This window comes from Nyctereutes procyonoides, unplaced genomic scaffold, assembly GCF_905146905.1.
Source record: "Nyctereutes procyonoides isolate TBG_1078 unplaced genomic scaffold, NYPRO_anot_genome, whole genome shotgun sequence".
NCBI classification, from domain to species: Eukaryota; Metazoa; Chordata; class Mammalia; order Carnivora; family Canidae; genus Nyctereutes; species Nyctereutes procyonoides.
Window position 1 is genome coordinate 24,515,750 of NW_026575037.1, and position 21,777 is coordinate 24,537,526.

Below are 21,777 nucleotides of genomic sequence, written 5' to 3' on the forward strand. Positions count from 1 at the left end.
AAATGTTGTCCTATAATTTCTGGAGACTTCATGAAAGTGTTTAAAGTTTGCCTTCCTTTAGGATAGTTTATACAAGCTCCTAACAGCACAGTAACTTTGCAATTCAAGGCCAGCCTATGGCATGTGTGGCAATAAAAGATGTTTCCCATTAATAAAGACAAGAGTGACAGAAAGTGGATCAAAGGAAAAGAATTAGTCACTCACTCTCCATTTCACTGCCCTGTGCAATGGGCATTCACAAACAGAGCAACAAAAAGGAAATGGGACATTGGCCTTTTGAATTATTTGTGGACTCAGCCAAAAGTATTTGGAACCTGTCGATATTGATGTAAACTCTAGAGTCACAAACAGAAGACTTTTTTTTTTTTAAAAATAACCTCTACACCCCATGTGGGGTTCAAACCCTACAACCCACTGAGCCAGCCACGTACCCCGAGAAGCCTTTTTTCTCCCCCCTTTCCATCTCTCTCCCCCATTCCCTCTAGAAGGGACAAAATCAAAACAGATGTATTAGCTACTCTATTATTCAGAGAAATGATAATCCTCATCTTCTAGAATAATGTTTTGCAAGTTATAGGTTAGTTTTTAGTGGGTTCCATCCAGTACTTTTTAAAAAATGAAATGGGGGCACCTGGGTGGGCTCAGTCAGTGAAGCACTCAGCTCTTGATTTGGGCTCAGGTCATGATTTCAGGGCCCTGGGATTGAGCCCTGCATTGGGATCTGCATTGAGCTCCGCACTCAGTGGGGAGTCTGCTTGTCTCCCTACCTCACCCCTTGCTTATGAACGCTCTCTCTCTCAAATAAATAGATTAATCTTTTTTTTTTTAAAAAAAGAAATAGATGAACTCATTGTAGTAATCATTTCACAGCATATAAATGGAAGCATCATGCTGTACAGCTTACACGTATACAGCGATGGATGCTAATTGTTTCTCAGTGAACCTGGAGAAGAATGAAATAGAGTAAAATCTGTGAGAGGGAAATAAGACATACTTGGTGTGAAAACTTTGTAGCTATTATACGATCTGTGTAACACGTGATGTAAAATGTATTTTTGACTGTGGGGTCATCAGAAAGTTTGAAAGCTTCTATTCAACACAATAGAGAAACAATGAAATCATCAATAAACTACTGTTCCCTACCCTCATCAAAAATGAAGTCCCCAGGGGTGCCTGGCTGGCTCAGTCTGTAGTGCACTGGAGTCTTGATTTTGGGGTCTTGAGTTTGAGCCCCATGTTGGGTGTAGAATTACTAAAAATAATGAATAAACCTAAAATATATATATATATAATATTTAATATATATATTAGGTCCCCAAATCAAGTCTTCCTAGAAAGTCCGAAAAATATTCCTTGACACAGAAGGGTTCTGTAGTCGGGCCCTAACCCAAGCCTTAAACCTTCAGCAATTTCGTGTTGCCCAAATCACGTGGAGAGTGCTGGCAGGTTGGCCACATTAGATTCTGGTCTATTTCTTAATGCCTGGTTTACCTGTCGCACCATAATTATACAGCCTGCTAGAACCACAAACCTCAAAATGCTCTGTGCTTCCACTCGCCCGGCCTTTCGAAGCTTCCTTTGCATCCTTGGGAGCTCTTCCATAGTGCAGCCCTTCCACGGCCCTCCTCTCCCACAGTCCCCTTCAGGGGAGGCTGTTCTTTCGTGTGTCAACGAGTGCCCAGTATCCGGTACCCTCGAAGCACCGCGGGGGGCAAAGCACCACGAATGTGGGAACCAAGAGTGACACATGCAGTGTCCTGAGCTGGCCCTGGGCCCGCGTCCTTGCAGGGACAGCGAGGGCAGAGAGGACAGAGAGGGAGCCCCGCGTCGGGCCGGCGGGTACCCTCCGCGGGAGCCGAGGAGCAGGGCCTCCCAGGAAGCTCGGAGCTGGCCCAAGAGCCGTGGGAAGCCACCGAAGCACGTGGCGCGGGGAGGAGGATGACATTCGCTGGGCAATTCTAGAGGACGTGGGTCGTGTGGCGGCAGAAGTGGAAACAAGGGAGGAGGCCGAGGCAGTTAAGGCGTCTGAGCAAGGGCTGGGGCGGCCTTGCTGACCCCACGGGAGGCCAGTGGGCGGCCTCTGGCAGGGGGAGCTCCAGAAGTCTAGGGTCTGGGGCTAGGCGGGGTCAGCGTCCTCCTTCCTAGAAACTTCCTAGGAGTCTTACCTTTCTGCAGAAGTGGCTTCTTGGACCCTCTCCGCCTCGTGCCCATCAGCCTCCTGGTCCTAGGAGGGGGGCTGGGGAAGGGCTCCTCTCCCCCCCCCACCGTGGCTGAGCCACCTCTCCGGGTCCCGTCGGGCCCGGGGCAGCAGCCGGCCCGCCCCGGCCCTCTCGGCCTGACCACGCTGACCTGCACGCGACCCCGGCCTGCAGACTCGGGCACGTCGGGGCGCACCTGCTTCCTTCCAGCCGACGGGGACCTCTCCTCTCCTCCTCTGCTTTCCTCATCTAAGACCGCAGCCTTCTCTAGGCTCCTGGGGGCTCTTCCCTTCGCCCGTCTCCCGCCCGCTTCTACCGGCTCTGTCCTCACCCCACCTCCAACCGCTGTCCTGCGGCGCTCCCGGCAAACCCAGGCCTGTCCCTCCCGCCGGGACCACCTGGGCCAGCCGCGGCCTTCTGAGGGTTGGGCTGGTTGCCTCTACGGGAACTGCGCCCAGCTCCTTTGCCTTCATGTCTCCGTGACTCCTAAACCAGGGTAAATTCCCACCCGCGCACACCTGTAGCATCCTCGCCTTTCTCTCATTATATCCTGCTTCAGGACCTTTTTTACGATTCTACTAGCCCTTTTCCTTTTTTTTTTTAAGATTTTATTTATTCATGAGAGACACAGAGAGAGAGAGAGAGAGGCAGAGACCCAGGCAGAGGGAGAAGCAGGCTCCACGCAGGGAGCCCCATGTGGGACTTGACCCCGGGACCCCAGGATCACACCGTGAGCCGAAGGCAGGGGCCCAACCGCTGAGCCCCCCAGGCGTCCCTAAATCCTACTAGATCTTAATTAAGCCTGAGAGGAGAGGAAGAACCGTGTCTGACTCTTAACTTCAGTGTCAGCAGCTAGTAGTGCTTGGCAGGCAATTAATACGGTTATGTGGTAATAGCGCATTTTAAAGACTGAAACATTAAAAGTAATTTTTGAATTGAAAAGTGAAACCATACCATTAGTTCTTTCACCAAACCTCCCTAGTTTGTTATCCTTTGTATGTAAAGATTGTCCCTCTAGGAGAGTGATATAAAATTGGCTTAACACCAGCATAGACTGATTTTACACTGATTGACCCTTTTGACCAATGACATGAATCTGCAACCTAACCGGCGGATGTTAGGATCTATCGAGGGGCACAGAATATCTGAAACATGGGCCCTTCTGGGGCCCCTGGGCGGCTCAGTGTTTGAGCGTCTGCCTTTGGCTCTGATCGTGACCCCGGGGTCCTGGGATCGAGTCCCGCATCAGGCTCCCCTGCTTCTCCCTCTGCCTGTGTCTCTGCCTCTCTCTCCCCCTCCCTATGTCTCTCATGAATAAAAAAAAAAAAAAAAGTTTTATGTCATTAAAACTACTGGAAAAGACTGGCTAGTGTATGACAGCATGTTTAAATGTGAGGTCTCAACAATGAAGAAAATCTGTTACATGTAATTATGATATTATTAATCTTATATAGGTATCTTTAAAAATTTTTTTTTGTCTAAAAAAATCACCAAGTGTATTAGTCAAGTTAAATCCTTAAAAACAAAAAAGGATGACTTGCACCTTAATGAAATAACAAAATACTTGCATTTAGAAGTGCCTATACTCTCCTCAATTGTATCTTTTATGGCTGACATTCGTGTACTTAGAAAATTGCAGTCAAATCCTAAATATAAGCAACAAATTTTGTTCTCCTTTCTATTTTTTGGAAAAAAAATTAAACGGCCACCTGCTAAACAATGAGGAGTCCCAGAAAAACTGTCATCAGATAATAAACACAAGCAGTAGAAAACTATGTGGCACTTTTGTTTTAAGAACTTTAAAATATTCTCAAATTACCTTCAATATCTCAGTTCCTTCTCTAAGCAAGTCTAATACTAAACTGCTTCAGCAAAAACTGCTCAGTAGACTGTAATTCACCAAATGCAGTTAAATAGCACTAGAGTTTTTACTCTTGAAAAGATCATTTCCTATTTTTCCTCTCAAGTAGTTAATTTGAAAACAAATTAAGCTACACCATTTATAAACACTGACATCATTATACAATTTCCATTTCTGAGAAAATCCTATTTCCTTTCATCTACTTATTAATATTTATTAAGTAAGAATGCCGTGACAGGATTAACAAAAAAGAGTCAAGTGTTTCTATAAATTATTACATTTTGGGGAAACAAAATGAGGAAGGTGGTAATATTTATAACTGATTTTCCTTTATATTCATCTTTCCAGTGGAAACTATAAAAATAACCTGAATATCAGAGATAGAAAATAATCTACCTTTTCACGTTACGAAATTTGCTTCCCTCAAAAATCTTTCCCCCTGTGCGAATTCTACGTATTGCCACTATTAACTGCACACATCGAAAATGGCAAAAGCTGAGCACAATAGGATCCCCAGCGCCTAACCGGGGAATCACAAATAGGACACGGAAAGATTCTGTAAAAAAGAATGAGTAAAAATAGAAACACCTCATTCCTACATATTGTCAGCCCTCTTCTGCTAGTCAACCTCTTTTATGTAACTCAGGCAGGTTAGCATTCCTTGGGCCATAGGCCTGACTTACTGCAGAGTAATTTCCTGTTCTCTGGTGATAGTCACAGTCCTGAGAAGCAAGCAGGCAAGTATTTTTATATTTACAGGAAGAAGTAATCTAGAAAGGTTTAGCAGTTTCCCTGAATCACACAGCTTAAAAGTTCTGGAGCTGGGACTTGCTCCAAGAACTCGAGCCTCTGGACTTGTAGGCTTGATCTCTAACCACTTATACTGAAAGTTGGTGCCAGGCTGGAGAGTAAGCACGTACGAAAGTGTCAGGGGTCCAAAGCTAAGCCTACGTTTGCATTCTCTCTCTTTAAAAAAAAAAAAAGAAAAGAAAAGAAAAAATTATTTATTTACTTGACAGAGCGAGAGAGCACAGGCAGGGGGAGCAGCAGATGGAGAGGGAGAAGCAGGCGCCCCGGTGAGCAGGGAGCCAGGCTTGGGGGCTCAATTCCAAGACTCTGGGATCTTGACCTGAGCTGAAGGCAGAAGCTTCATCGACTGAGCCACCCAGGTGCCCCTACATTTGCATCCTTGCTCCACTATTTCCAGTGTTTCTCCGTTGGAAGTGTCCTAACCCAGTTTGCTCATCTGTGAAAAGAGATTAAGGTTATCTTGACTTTCAGGTTCATCAAGAGAATTAAATGAGGCGAAGTGTGCAAAATCTCTGGCCCTAAAGTAGATGTTCAACAAACGTGAACACCTAAGAGCCACAAACCCAAAGGGCAATTTCTACGACCAACCCCGGGGTTCTTCAGGGCTGTGTATTAGTGCACTCTCTCCCAGTACGGCAGGGCACACAACAATCAGGGGGTTCCCTTGCTTTATTCAGTTCCCAAATCAGACATTCCAACTGACAAGACTAGAGTCGCAAGTCACACAGAAGCCACTTTTCCTAAGAACAGGGAGTCCTCCTTCCTCCACCTGTATCCATAGCTGCCACTGACCTGAAGCAGTAACTGCTAGGCACTCCCTCTGCCTAGCTGCAAGCTCCGCAAAGGTATTCAGAAAACGCATATGAAATAAGACCTGTCTTTAAGGGAGGAGTGCTCCTTTTTAAAGAAAAGGAGTCTTGGGAGTAAAAGAGGGATTAGATCTCTCTTCCTTGACTAATCTATTTTTTTAAACGTTAACTTACGTAAATATAAAATTAACATAAACTTGGGAGTCTTAGTTAACTGCAAATAGATTTATTCTCATTAAAGAAATTAGGCTAATCTTAAATTCTAGATACCATACAATAATCCTAAATCTATCACTACAGGGTCCCAGAAATGATCTAGAATACACAAGAATTATTAGAGCTTTGAGTAAAGCCTATAGATACATCCATAGTCCATCAGCAACTTAAGAGTTTTATTTTTAGGGGTGGGGAGGGGAAGCAGAGGGAAAAGGAGAGAATCTCCAGCAGGCTCCCCACTGAGCGCGGAGCCAGATGTGGGACTCAGTCTCATGACCCTGAGATCATGGCCTGCGCCGAAACCAAGAGTTGGATGCTCAACTGTCCCAACCACCCAGGCACCCGCCTCCATCAGTGATTCTAAGAAGTAGTTAAGTTCCTTCGGTTTACCAAAATAGTTGTCAGATAAAAACAATGATCAGAAATAAAGGGTAATGGGCTTGAAAACAAGCTTAAAAATTAATCAAATCAGATAAGCCCAAGAGTTTTTCTAGGAAAGTTTCCCACTTTAAAGATTAAAAGGTATTATTATAGTATAAAATATATATATATACTATATATAACATATATATATTATTTAAAGATTATTAAAAGATATTTAAAGATATTGCCCCATCTTTAATCACACTTGTGCCCCATACTCATTTCTTAAACGGTGATTGGTCAGATTATCTAAGTATTCCAAAAGCTTTTGCCATCTGTCCCCCTCCCCCCAAGGTATCCTAATAGTGGCACACCAGTTAGAGCAGTTTCTTCCACACTACTGACTGAATAGTTCTTTGTGGTGGGGGGCTGTCCTAGGCACTGTAGGACGTATACCAATATCTCTAGTCTCTTCCCATCAAATGCCAGTGGCACACAACCTAGCTCCAAGATGTGACAACCAAAAACGTCTCCAGATATTGCCTACAGTCCCCTTGGGGATGAAACTGCTCCTGTCTGAATCACTGATGTGGTCACTGCTCTGGTGTCTCTACCTCCACAAGACCTTTGTTTAAGTGCAAATGTACTCCCTGGGACAGTTAAATACTGATTTAATGGTAACTATTAAGGCATCTGAAGGATGAGCCCTACCCATCCCCCTCTGCCCCCTGTCCCGTAAGGTGGCTGCTATAAGTACCGCTTTGTAGAAGAGATTCAGGTTCAGGAAGATGAAGGAACTTGTTGTATTTGGTGCCAGAGCCAAGATGTTTAAGTTGGGTCTAACTATAATGCTTTTTTTAAAATGGGTCTTTCCATAAGACCGGAGACCTCTGAAGAAATAGGATGAGTAGAGTCAAAAACTAAACAGAATGAACCCACAAGATTTAGATTCATGAAGGGGTTTCACCAACCTTAGGAGACGGCAGGTCACTCCCCTCACCAGATCTCTGTGCTTTACCAGTGTTACGAAAATACTCCCACCTAGGGCTGGGGGCGAGGGCGGGGGTGGGGTGGGGTGAGTGACATAGATGAAGGGGATTAAGAGTACACTGATGATGGGCACAGAGTATAGACTTGTCAAATCACTGTATTGCACACATGGAACTATAACATTGTATGTTATACTAGAATTTAAAAAAAATTTTTTTAAAGAAAATACTCCCACCTATAGCACACAAGTACCATGAGGACTATGACATACAAGCGTAATTATCATCAGTGATTTTTTTTTTCGATCCTCATGATTATCAGCACCCTAAAATCTCTCCCCCAAGAAGAGATTCACTTGACTACCTTCTTTGAGTCTTTGTTCCAATGTTACCCCTTCCAGGACTTCCCTATCTGGAAGAGCACCCACCTTACTTTCGCTTTCTGGGCCCTTTGTTTTTCTTCCTGGCACTTATCCTACCCTGCACCATAAGAAGCATTTGTTCACCTAACTCCTCCACTAAAATTTAAGGACACTTAATTTGGTTCTCTTTTCACCTCTACTCACCTAGAATAGTTCCTGGCACACAGTGGGCACCCAGATGCTGGCTCAGTGGATTAATTTTTAAAAACCAACGATTGTGGTGTGGGGTCCTTGGCCGCATCAGCTGGTAGAGTGTTGTGACCCTTGATCTTGGGGGTTGTTAAATTCAAGCCCTATGTTGAGTGTAGACATTACTTAAATACAACTTTAAAAATAAAATCTTATTAAACCCCAAACCAAAAACGGTAACTATGTGTGTGGTGATGGATGTTAAATAAACCTACTGAGGTATTCATTTCACAACACACACGTATCAATCAAATCCTTATGTTGCACACCTAAAACTAATATAATGTTATGTGTCAATTAAAGCTCAGTAATAAAAAGTAAACAAAAAAAATGCAGAAATGAAACCAGGAAAATTAGAGTTAGGGACCTGTGGAAATGATGGGTTTTGATTGGAGATGAGAAAGGAAAACCAAAGAGAAGGTGTTGGAGCATTGGTGAATGTTTTAAACATTCTAAAACAACTTTTCACGGAGACAAGAATCAGGACTACAGAAGATTAAGCAGAGGAGTTATTTGCTAACGAAAAGTACGTGCCACACTTCTCTGTATTGCCTTCCTTTCAGCTTCTAAGACTGATGAGATAGATGCATGGAATAGTTTATGGAATGAAAAATCTACAAATCTGCAAATCCCAGTACTAACTAATCTCTTATGTTTATATGGTGTCCTTTTTATGATGTAATGATTATCTATATACATTATATCTTGCTTGGGAAGCAGTATGTTAAAATGTATATTAAAAAACATATTTAGCTTAATTTCTGATCACCATATAACACAAAATACTAATGACTAATGTGCCTAGTTTTACTAATTGATTATTAGCAAAAGCCTTCTTTTCCATATTCTCCTTCAACACCATTTAATGCTTAATCTAACACTGCATAATCTCTGGATTTTGTAGTTGGTAGATTATGAGTTGAGAGATTATGAGATTAAAGTGTAGCCAAATGGAGAGGGGAGTAACTTCAAGACAAAGCAGTTGTCCCTCCAGTTTCAACCTGGATGACAATATAATTGGGACCCACATGAAGAAGAGCAATGAGCACCATAGTTTCCAACTTAAAAAATTATTTACCTAGGGGAGAGCTTCTGGTAATAGTAAAACATTCAATTTACTTTTATTACAAAGGCAATTTTAAATGAAATCAGCAAAGCGCAACTATTACCAAAACATTTCATCTATTCCTAATTTAAAACCAGTGATGGTGTATTTGAGAAAAAATTAAAACTAAAACTTATTTATAAATTAATAATAAGGCTTCAACCAACCTAGTGTTTTCTTTCTCCTTCCCTCCTTCCTTCCTTCCTTCCTTCCTTCCTTCCTTCCTTCCTTCCTTCCTTCCTTCCTTCCTTCCAATTTTATTTATTCAAGAGAGACAAAGAGAGAGGCAGAGACACAGGCGGAGGGAGAAGCAGGCTCCATGCAGAGAGCCCGATGCGGGACTCGATCCCGATCACACCCTGAGTCAAAGGCAGATGCTCAACGGCTGAGCCACTTAGGCATCCCCCCCCCTTTTTTTTTTTAACCTAGTGGTTTCATAGAACAAATGGCAGAGAAGAATAAGAAAATTTTGAAGACATCCATTTCCAAAGAATAAACTAAATTTATGATTTCTTTGTTCAAGTACACTAACGTGACCATTTATAAAGAATAAATCATTTCACATGTTCACAATGTAAATACTAAATATTTTTACACAGCATTTCACTTTACCTTTCAATAGAAATTTCTGGAAATGCACTGTAATTTTACCATGTTTTTCTTTTTTCAAAATTTCAGGGTTTTGTTTTGTTTTGTTTTGTTTTTTTCAAAAAAAAAGATCTTCGACTCAGATTTTATAACAAACCAGAACTGCTGTTCTCCAAAAATTGGAAAGCCTCCTAAAAGATTTGGAGTGGCTGTTCTTGAAACACGGGGAGAAACTGGATCTACCTTAAACCTTATATGAACAAAGAATTTCAAAAATAATATCTGTTCTGTGAAGCTCAATTCTCTAGCTATGTTTATAAGACATGAACTTTTTCAAACCAAGTCAAGTCAGGTTCAGGCAGTGGTTTGCTTCTTATTGAGAGCCTAAACTTTTTTTCCTTTCTCTTTACAATCTTAATAGCTCTAAACACATTAATCTTATTTATTGCCGAGCAATGTCCCTACCATCTGCTCCTGCTAGTATTCCATCTGAAAATATAATTCTTTAAAATATATTCAGCCCCAGTAATTTATGTTCTGAATATTTTATTTCAAAGCAAGTACATGGGGAGGGGGCGTCAGTGGGAATAAACTTGATCATCTAAATAATTATTTATATGTGGTTTATAAACAAAATCACTAACTGAATTATGAAAGGCAATTCGACAAATATTTTGAATTTCTGCTCTTATATTCAGCTGCCAAAATTCCAACTGATATTTCAGTACTGAACATTTTTAACAAGCAGTACTTTCAGACCGTTCAAAATGTTTTTGTATTTTAGATCCAGATGGAAGTACTGGTTCAGTTGGGTGAATGACTGACTATAATCCAGGGTGATTGTTTCTTATTAAATTACAAAATACATATTATTTATTTTGAGTTTGGAAATCAGAAAAATAATATTTTATAATTATACATCCAATCCTATAGAATTTTCCTTGCATGTTATGTAAGATTTCAGTTACACACATAGATGAACTGACAGGATTTAAAAGGAAAAAAAAGTTCCCCCTTATAATTCTTTCTTTGCTACTTAATTTTTAGCTAAGAATGAAAGTGTTCTTCTACCTGGTATTAGCCAGTTAGTCCTTTATGATAGTATTTTTTTCTTCCCACAAATTAAGATGTTCACTCTTAATAAACCACAGTAATTAAAAACCTAAACGATTACAAGATAGGAAATACTTAAATGTTATTAGAAATACATGATTATGCAAATTGCCCCCTCTTTTCCCTTTCTATAGGTCACATACACTAGCATTATCAGCAAAAATAACATTGTATCATTCACTGATACGCGTTTTCTCTCCTTGTCAAGTATCAATTGCTTTAGAGGTCTACTAAAAGAGTGAACAAACTGAAAACTGTAATTTTCTATTCATTCCACCAGTCCTCTCTGGAAATCTCCCCAAATCGCATTTTAACTCTGCCTTGATAATACATTCCTATGATTCACCAGCAGTAACCCACCCATTTCAGTTTATCATCACTACCAGGCTCCTAAAGGTATCCCATCCAAATCTTTAAGATCTTTTACCACACGACTGTGGTAAACACACCCATTAGTATCATTCTCCTTACATCCCTTTACATTTTTCCTTTACACGATAGTCCTTCCTTCTCTTTCAAAGACAAATCTGTCACAACAGTTTGATTACTTTTTTTTTTTAATACTATGTCCAACATTCTCAGGTATTTTATATTCAAATAAATCCTGAACTGTGTTAAATCTAGTCACAATTTTTTCTTTAGGCAATTAAGGAAAGTTAAGTCTAATGGTTTCAGAATACTCTTACAAATTTTCTTTTCTTTTCTCTTTTAAGGATTTTATTTATTTGTTGATGAGAGACACAGAGAGGGAGGCAGAGACACAGGCAGAGGGAGAAGCAGGCTCCCTGCGGGGAGCCCGACGCGGGACTCGATCCCGGGACCCCGGGATCACAGCCTGAGCCGAAGGCAGACGCTCAACCACTGAGCCACCCGGGCGTCCCCTCTCATAAAAAAAATTTCTTAACCAAACTTGAGATCAGCTAAATCACTATCACTCATAAAAACAAAACAAAACAAAACAAAAACAAAAACATAGCTATTTCAAATTTGATCGAGTATAGAAACATACAGTATCTTAGTGGACTGCATTAAAAAAATAAATGTGTGGAACTTCTGCAGCACCATCTCCCAAAATCAAAGGAGTAAAACTCCACAGTAACTTACCTCAGAAACAACATAATCCTTCACACCATTAACACAATTTTACACTGTTCATTGAAAGGCTACTTAAAAGGGGATCATACAAGACTGATTTTTAAAAGTGCTTTAATGCACGTATGCAGTGCCATGAACCTGACTCAGTTTTCTAATTTGCTGTGCTTACGACGGAGTAAAATTTACATGTTGGGTCTATTAAATACAAACATTCTCGTGATAACTTTCATTCCTGTATTTTACCCATTTGCAAGATGAAAACTCTGGGTCTCACACCTCAGTCCGCTTTCTAATCTCTACTTAGCACTTTTGTTATTTGGGGCCACTAAGTAAGACACTGCAGCCTCACAGAAGATATTTCCAGTTCCACTACTAAACTGATCAAGGTCATGGGTTGTCTATTCACGGAGACCCACAATGATACCCATTTACAGTTCTCATTATCCTCCAAAAAGAAGGAACTCTCTTTCAAATGTTTATACTTGGCTTCCTCGTAGGAAGAGCCTCGTTTATGTGCAACCAAACATAAAATAGTTACATTGCTGATCTTGTCATTCAATTTTGCAATCCATTCTTAAAAAATTAATCTAAAAATGTCACTTCCAGACTTAAAAAAAAAAAAGCTGTAATGATCTCGAAAAGCAAGATTAAGCCTAGCTCCTTTTAAGTTTCCAATAGATAATGCTTATAAAAACAAGACTTTATAGAAAGCAGAATGAACAAATGAGTCAGTCACAAGTTAAAATTAAACAACACGTTTCAAAGCAAAACCTAAAAAATAATAATTAATTAGGGAGTTTCCAACTTGTTACAATCACTCACACTTTTCCTTTGTCATAACACAATATGCCTTTATACGCTGCTCTTGTACAGTTCTCTTTTGGTGGGTTGGGGATGCAGATTCAGAGATTTTGTCTTAATTCCTAAATTCTGTGCATTTTCACTTCATCACATGACAATAATTTTGACTGCAATTGTTTTGATAAGAAAAAAAAAAGTTATTTACAATTCTCACCAACCAATGGAAGCTGTGTGATTTTATGAGTTACTAGAGAAAAGATTTAATATATAAACACAAAGATTAGCCATCTTTTTCCTAGATTGGGAATGTAAACAGAAGTTCACCACAGTTGTCTGTTAAGTTATTTATTAATTGTTCCACAATAGTACTAAAGTTCATACCAAACCAAAGTACCTAAAGAAGTCTGCACTGAAAGAATGACAGAGTAAGAACAGTTTTTCCAAGGTCTCTTTTACCGTTCTGATTAAATTCTTCAGGACCCCTGTCAATATTGGGAGTAAACCTGTTCCTTTCCTTCTCCTATTCTAAAATGTTCCTTACCTCCCTTAACACACAACCTCTGCCCATTATTCTTTTACTCCCTACAAACACAGGAAACAAAATTTTCCCCTTGGAGTATATAAGATTCAAATCATTAACATTTTTTCTCCAGCTGTTTATCTACATTTCCCAAGAGATACCTATCTCAACATGTAACAACATACTTTTTCAAGGCTTATCTTGCACAGGATATTTCAACCTAGCTAGGCACACTCAGGCTATACGAAGCAGAGGCTTATGTTATTAAGAACTCAGTACTATTCTTTCTGGGCAAAGAGGTAGAGGGGTTGGTTGTGGGCTTTCATTTTTGTCAATATACATGCTTATGTGGGAAGCTACTCCGGTACAAACTAAAGGAGCCCAGAAGATGACTGCAGTTATTTATTATACACTGTTAACACATTTTCTTTGTTGGTGGAAAATACTGAACTATTGTCAAGTCTAGCATCTCTATGGTACTTATTATCAGATGAGAAACTGTGCAAAGAATTATATTCAACTCATTATTTGGCCAGCTTATCATAAAACTTTATGGCCTTATGTAACCTAAATGTGTTCTATATAAATGCTAGGTAACTAAATTGCATATGAAGAAACTTTAAGTACTCAATTATCAGATGCTTTTTTTAGTTTAGGTATTAATTATAAAATAAAATTTCAATATTTAGGCAGTCTTCTAAAGCAGAGATTCTCTTTTTCAAAGTTTATTTATTTATTTATTTAGTAATCTCTCTATGTAAGGGGGCCCAAACTCACGATGGAGATCAAGAGCTGCATGCTCTTCCCACTGAGCTGGCCAGGTGCCCCAAGGCAGGGATTCTTAACCTAAGGTCCACAGGTTAAGAATTTTTTATTGGGAGGGTTTTTTTTTTTGGGGGGGGGGAGTTGCTTTTTTGGGGGGAGCAGTGGCGGGCGGTTCTTGTGAGCATAGAGACTGGCTTGTAAATCTTCATGTGCAAGTATATTTCTAATGAATTGGGGTGGGGAGATAATCAATTCTATCATCAGCTGCCCAAGAAGTCTGTAACCCTAAAAAAAGTTACATAGTTTCTCCCCTAAGGTGAGGCAAAGGCTCATTGAAAATTTAAATAGAAAAAAAAAAAAGAAAGAAAATTTAAATAGAATCTACCCGTTGGTCACTCATATGCAGTCAATTCTTTTTTAAAAAGCAAAATAGGCACGAAGAAAGTAGAAGTAATTTAAAAAGTGTAGCCCCTCTTCATAGCTTAATATCTTTTTAAACTCAAGAGGATTTGTTTTCAAATTTTTTGATCAAGGATAAGGCAACAGAATTCCTAGTGCTGTCTTCATGCTAATGTTCGAGTATTCAATTAAGGAAGGTAAAATAACATTAACAGGCGGAACAAAACAATTTCCCTCAAAATCTGTCAGGAACTCTTTATCGTCTCATAGAGGGTACGAGAAGATTGGCAAACCAACACAGGTCCTCCTCCGTGGTGAGGGATCCCGTAACAAAAATATTCACGGAACATTACTGACATAACCTCACACGTGATGGTTGTGGATCATATCATAGCACTAACAAAGGAATCTTGCATCACACTTTAAAAATTAAATCCTGTCATTGTGGATTAGAGAAAACATGAAGACCATAAAACTCAAGAAATGATAGTCTTCAGATGTAGTTTACTCTAAAAATAGAACTTTGAAGTTCAGAAACTTATTTTTCTTGAGGCAAGTTCTTCAGTTTAACAAGACCTATGAATCTGGAAACTGAGGATGAGGCCACATTGCTCAAACCGTCACCCAGTTCAGGCTTACATGCCACTAATGACCGGTAACTACAAAATGCCACATACGGGGAAGGAACAAGAGGTAGAAATACTTGGATCGCTGTTCACAATGTGAAAACAACACTAAAAATTTTAAGTACAGGAGCTCCTGGCTGATCTGGGGGTTGTGAGTTCAAGCTCCACACTGAGTATAGAGGGTACAAAAAAAAAATTTTTTTTTTAAGCACAGACTTTTATTTTCACATATTTCACATATTTCAGTTCTTATTATTGAATTACCATACAAATTACTGAGCAGCAACTGCTAAATTATGGTAGTCCTCGTCCTGAATGTACAGCGAAACAACAGTTTCCTACTTCATATCCTAACACCTTAAACGTAAAAACCTTAAATTTTAAAAAGATCATATTCAGGTATGAACATTCCGCAAACCGAAACAAAGGAGAGGGAGGGTAGGTGGGTAAAAAAAAAAAAAAGAAGAAGAAGAAGAAGAAAAAAAAAAAGGGTTAACCTAGAATAGAGAAGTCATCTGCGCAGAGAAATCAAGAGGTGAATTTGAATGCAGAATCAGTGAGATTCTGCTTAGCAGTCTTAATCGAGAAAATGACCAAATCTAGGAAATGACCTTGGCAAAGAAAGAACCAATTTACTTTTCCTAATCATGTGGGCCCAGGAGTAGATATTTCTCTTACAGAGAAAGCCATGTTTATGCCTAATATAATTTATCATTTCCCTACAGTAGCATCATACGCCAAAAAAAAAAAAAAAAAAAGCCCCCAAGGTTTCAAAGACCTATTCTACCCTTTAGTATTTTTTACTCCTTAATTCAACATTTACAGCCACTGAATTTCAAAGCACAATTTTCTCATGATCTTACATAGCCACTCAAAATTTTTTCTCCATCTTTAAAAGGCACTTTCAAACATCTTTTCATCTCCAATATTTAAATGTCTTACCTCTTTTCTTCTGCTATCTATACCTGTAGCCTTTTCAAACATGGTTAAACTATGACTGATACTTTCTTTTCCTACTAAAAACACTCAAGGACATTTTTGTGTCATACTGTTATCTTATTACAACGTTTTCGAACCAAAATGGATGCATCTAGAACCAAGAGATACTGGATTCTGATTTTAAATGAGGCCTCAATAGACAGTCTCTCTGGTATAATACTTAGGATAGGTAACCTAATTTCAACAAAGCATGTTCTGATTTATATAATATTAATACATTTCTACCCTTCCATTATAGTACACCTCAAACACAAAGGAAGTAACCAATTTTTCAAATAAAATAAACCTAGAAATATGAAACACTTAAGCTAAAAAAACACACTAAGAATACAAGTCCCTATATTGTAGGTCATACCACTGACGTGAATACTTTAGAAAATGTAGTTAATTTAAAAACCTGAAAAATGTTACTGGATATTAAGTGATATCTCCTTCCTTCAATTTTGTGATTAACAGGTCTTTTATTGGTAGTAAACTAGAGCAAACAATCAGAATAATACATATGCAGTATTCAGTACACACAATAAAAGTTAAAGAAATTCAAAACCTGTATAAAACAAACACTGGAGAAAAATCATACAGTTTAAGAGATACAGTGGTAAAGGTCCTCTCCATCCTTTGATTACAGCTTGTACTCTGTACCCAATAGAACTTACCGCACTTACCAAAATAAGAAATACAGACTTTTTTTTAGTATTGAGTGTAAATTTAAGAGGATTAAACACATTTTCTAAGAATCTTGCAATGACAAATAGGTGACCCTTTAGCTGGTAAGCAGACTCAAGGGAGGAAAAGTGGGGAAAGGAAATTAACTAATATTTTGTAACCATTTTTAATAATTTCTTATTTTCCAAACACTGCTTTCATAACAGAAGTGTTTTACACTTGCACAATATTAATTACTTTATTATACATGGAAGCCTGTGGTAGGCTGATTACACAATAAGACTGCAAACAACCAGTGGTACTTTTCTGACGTCAGAAGAGTACATAAGACTGAAACATCACCAAAAGTACATAAAAAACTCATCAGCATAAACATCAAAGTACATTAAAAAATATAATCAGGAAAAAAAATACAATTGCTAAAAAGTGGTTTAGAGCAGAGCTACTGTCTCATCAGTAGCCTCAAATGGCAATTAGCGTTCATAGCAAGTTTTGATGACTTTACAAGACCCCTGTACAATACTGACTAATGCACCCTTTTAAAATGTACATTAAAGGCTGCAATTTCACAAAGAGGTTCTGATGTCATTAGTAAATGCAGACACTCTTACCTCTCGAGTTAGCAATGTCACTAGTTGGAATTAACAACCTTAGTATCCGTAGCTCAGGATAGGTGGGGCTTTATTATACATGGAAGTCTGTACGGGTTTTATCTTTTTAAAAAGGTATGTGGGTTTTTTTTTTTTTAATCCTACTGTTTAGTATTTGAATGCCATAAGGCATATAAAACGCCTAATGAATTACCTAATGGAATGTAAATCATTCTAAAATTGAAACTGTCTAGATAGAAGAGGGAACAAGGCAGGCTCAGAACTCTAAGAAAGAGGGTAGGTCAAGAACAAGAACAAAAAAACAGAAGTGTGGGTGACATGTAATAACACAGACAAGAGAACAATATGTTAAGCCATGTATAATAAATAATGCATACCCCAAATTTCAAAGAATTATGTAATTCCAACTTGGGTTCTAATACTGGTACCAACCAACCACTCAGGTGTCAACACTGCTGGATATCATAACTTCTAATGGAACTACAGCCTTGTTAACAGTTGGGATAAGGAGAGGGTGCTATTTTTTTTTTTTCCTTCTTCTTCTTCTTCTTCTTCTTCTTCTCTTCTTCTTTTTCTTCTTCTATTAAAGCTATCATTCCAGGCTTTGATCAAAGATCCAAGAATATTTGTTCTACCAGGCTGGAATGAATGGTTTGGAAGTTCAGAGTACATTTAAAAGCTGCAACAAAATATAGGTAGCCAACATCTCAGAATTTTGGATCAGCCTAGATGGAGACAGCAATTTGAAATGTTTTCGATCCCTTACTTAAAAATGATGAAATGTGTATCATGATGCCCAGATAGAGCAATTTGAAATGTTTTCGATCCCTTACTTAAATGATGAAATGTATTATCATACTATCTGTAAATTGGATATTCCATTACAGTGATAACGTACAGAATTCCCATGCGTTATTACACTTTCCTGAGAGTAAAGCAATTAGAATAACCTTAATCCTAGCAACAAAGTTTTTTTTTGTGTGTGTGTTTTTTGTTGTTTTATTTTTTTGTTTTTTTTTTTTTTTGGTAGGGTTTTTATTTTATTATTTTGGGGGGGGGGGCTTTTTTTGTTTTTGTGTTTTTTTTGTTTTTTTTTTTTTGTTTTTTTTTTTTTTGCATTTAAAACTTTTGGGCTATTCCCTGACGATCTATACATGTAAATTTGATTGCTAAACATTGTCACTTTGAATGTCAAACTATTTTTAATCTATTGATTTTGATTTAAAAATCATAATACAAACAGAGCTAAAATCACGCTAACAAAATAAACTAAATATGAAAAGTTGCATTGAAAGGGCATTACATTATTCTTAATAGGATCGTGTAGAAACATTCCAATGGCAGTGTTCTCAAAATAAAACAAAATTACATTAGACCTCCAGCCTGGTCACTTTTTGGGACCTTACCTGTAACTTTGGCTGGTGGGCGTCTTTACTCTTGTACTACATGGCTCACTTACATCAGACATCATGTTTGTATACCCTGAGAAATCTGACACTGAAGTCCTTACTCTATGGTCCACTTCTCCATTAGAGTTAGTGATGAAGGTCATTGGCACCCTGCTGCCCGACTTAAACTGAGAACCAAACGCCTGTGCAAAGTTCTCAATCTGGTACGTTGTTCTAGGCTCTATGTCCTTCTGAGGATCTATCTGGCTAGCTAACTCCTGAGATGGAATCTGAAAGCTTGTTGAGGACTCTAAATTTTTCTGTTGTTCCTTCTGGCTAGTCAATTTCTGAGATGAGGACTGGAAGGCTGACGAAGTCTCTAGATTCTTCTGAGAATCTATCAGATCATCCAGCTCCTGGGAAGGTGTCAACTGCTGATGTGTAGCATCCAAAGCAGATAAATAAAGACCTGGTTGAGATCCAAACAACATCCCAAAAGGAGGCTTTGGCAATGAAGATGGCAACACTGAGGTAACAGATTGGCCGAAACCACACTCCAAAGGAGATGTAGTGTATATCTGTTTTTCTGGAAATAAAGTGTGGTTGTGGAGAGGTGAAGACAAACTGACAAACTGGAAACCGTGTCCAAGAGTAAAACCTGCATTAGTGGATTTTTCAAAAGCCTGTTGGAGGTATTTGGAGTATTCTTGCAACATGCTCGCCTTATCGTTTGAAGGTGTTTGGGTGCCTGGGCTCAAATTTTCTTCCTGAACCAATTCCGAGTGTTCTCCTGAGGTGTGTAAATCCACTCGCGGTTCCGTTATACTGAAAGGATCCTCTTTCTGGCTTTCCGATTTGTTGGAGTACTGATCCAAAATGCTTTGTAAAACCTCGTCGGGAATTCCAGACTTGTCATGACAAGACTTGATTTCAGCATTGAGAGCCGAGGAGTCAATGAGGGACAATGGGGTCTCATTGTCCAAAACACTGACACCTGCAGACTGAATGACGGACTGTTGGGAGACCATGTGTCCTACGTTTATAGAAAAGGCACTGTTGCTGCTGGCAGTTGGTAAGTATCTTCTTTTCTTTGAAAACTGCATGGCATCATCGTAAGTACTGCTTATCTGACCTTGTTTGCCACTGGTACTTTGGAGAAGACTAATGGTCTCCACGCTATTATTCGATACGATGCCAAGTGAGCCACTGGGTTTCCCAGACAAGGACTTCTGTCCAACCATGTCTGGCAACGGCGACACAAAGTTAAGGTAGCTTTTATCGGTGTTCTTTCTGCTTCCTTTCTTAAAGATCAACTTTGGCACCCTTTTCTGCAGTTCATCAATACCGGTGCCAATTATGCCTCCACTGGAAGACACGGTAGGCATTTCTACGGAGTAACTCTGCATGTTCATGTTATTTGAAATCTGTGATTCGTTCGTTTTACCGGCCTTATGTTCCTTGCTTTCGACAGCCAGGCTTTTTGACTTCGTTTTCCTCCTCGAGGAGCTTGTATTTCCCTGAGACAACACAGCCAGGTTGCCCATACTGTTATGGGTCGACGACCCAGGTTCCGCACTAGCGGCTCCTTTAGCTATGGCTTCGCCACACGTGCGCCTGTGCTTCAACAGCCTGTCAGTCCTTGAAAAATACTGTTGGCAAGTGTCACATTTGTATGGCTTTTCTCCACTATGCGTCCTCTTGTGCCTCTCCATGTGGTACTTCTGGATGAACTTCATGCTGCACTGATCGCACCCGAACGGCTTCTCTCGGCTGTGGATCTTCTCGTGTCTCTGCAGCAGGTATTTCTGGATGAAGCCCATACTGCACTGGCTGCACTGGAAGGGTCTCTCTCCGGTGTGAATGAGGACGTGCCTCCGCAGGTGGTAGGAGCTTCTGAAAGCAGCACTGCAGTGGTCGCAGATGTGAGGTTTCTGACTTGGGGAGAGGACGGCGCCTTCTCCGTCTCCGACCAGAGGAGGTTTGGAAGATGCGCTTGGCTTCCTCTTGGCTTTGATTCCCTGAGATTCTGGCTTTGGCCTCTTTGCCTTCTTGACGGTAGTGTCCTGCTTTGGCTCCTCGCCGCCGCCGCCGCCGCCGCCGCCGCCGTGGTGGTCGTCAGTCCTGCCGGTGCCGCTGAGCAGCACGTCGCGGTGGTGCTGGGCTGGCTGCTGCTGCTGCTGCTGCTGCTGCTGCTGCTGCTGCGCGTGCTGGTGCAGAATGCTGAGGTCCTGGATGACGCCGTGGCTGCCGCCCCCATCGCCGCCCCCTAGGCCTGCAGGTCGCTCTTCGGCCCCGGCGAACAGCCCCCCGTAGTGGTGGTGGTGGTGGTGGTGGTGGTGGTGGTGGTGGTGGTGGGGCTGCGGCTGCGGCTGCGGCTGCGGCTGCTCCTCGGGGTCCGCCGGCTTCTCCTGCTTGATGCTGACCAGGGACTGCAGGAAGCCCCAGGAGGTCCTCTGCGAGGGGAAGGCCGCCGCTGACGCCGACGCCGCCGGCTCCTTCTTGAAAGTCATGTCCGGGGCCGGCGGCGGGGGGGGCGGCTCGGCGGCCGGGGCTGCGGAGGTCGCGGAGGATAACACGCACTGCGGGGGGGGGGCGGCCGACCCCGCCGGCCGGGTGAAGCTGGTGACCGGGGGGAGCCGGTGGTTGAACATGACCATCCCCGGGGGGAAGGTGGGCTCCATCTCCGCCCTCCTGCCGCCGCCGCCGCCGCCGCCGCCGCCGCTGCTGCTGCCGGGACCGCCGCCGCCGCCGCCGCCGCCGCCGCCGCCGCTCAGGAACCCGCCGCCGACTTTCATGCCCCGGAGGAGGCCTGGCTGCGGAGAGGGGGGCAGAGGGGACACGGAGGAGGGGCTGGGACCGGGCCCCGGGCCCCGGGCGCCCCGACCCGCCGCGCCGCGCCGCGCCGCGCCGCCGCCCCGACCGCAGCGCGCCCCGCGCCAGCTCCCAGCCCGCTCGCTCCGGCACCGGCACCGGCACCGGCACCGCCACCGGCACCGGCACCCGCACGCACGGCCCCGCGGCCCCTCCCCGGGCCTCGCCCGCCCCCGCCCCCGCCCCGGCCCACCCCGCCACACTTACGGGTACCGCCGCCGCCGCCGCCGCCGCCGCCGTCGCCTCCAGTTAATAAAAATAACGCCGTCCTCTCCACAATGGAATTAAAAGCCTCTCCCGGACTGCGCAGGCGCGGCGCGGGGCCTGCCGGGAACGCTCACCCCGGCCGGAGGGGCGCTCGGCGGCGCCACGG

The 21,777-nt window shown here is 41.6% G+C and overlaps 1 protein-coding gene across 1 annotated transcript; it reads right to left on the reverse strand.

Annotated features, from left to right (window-relative positions):
* Window positions 1-15,165: 15,165 nt before the first annotated feature.
* On the reverse strand, window positions 15,166-21,328 carry ZNF281 (zinc finger protein 281). The gene has a single exon (XM_055319543.1). It carries the CDS (start codon window positions 21,326-21,328, stop codon window positions 18,548-18,550), a length of 2,781 nt encoding a protein of 926 aa, XP_055175518.1. The 3' UTR covers window positions 15,166-18,547.
* Between the last annotated feature and the right edge of the window lie 449 nt (window positions 21,329-21,777).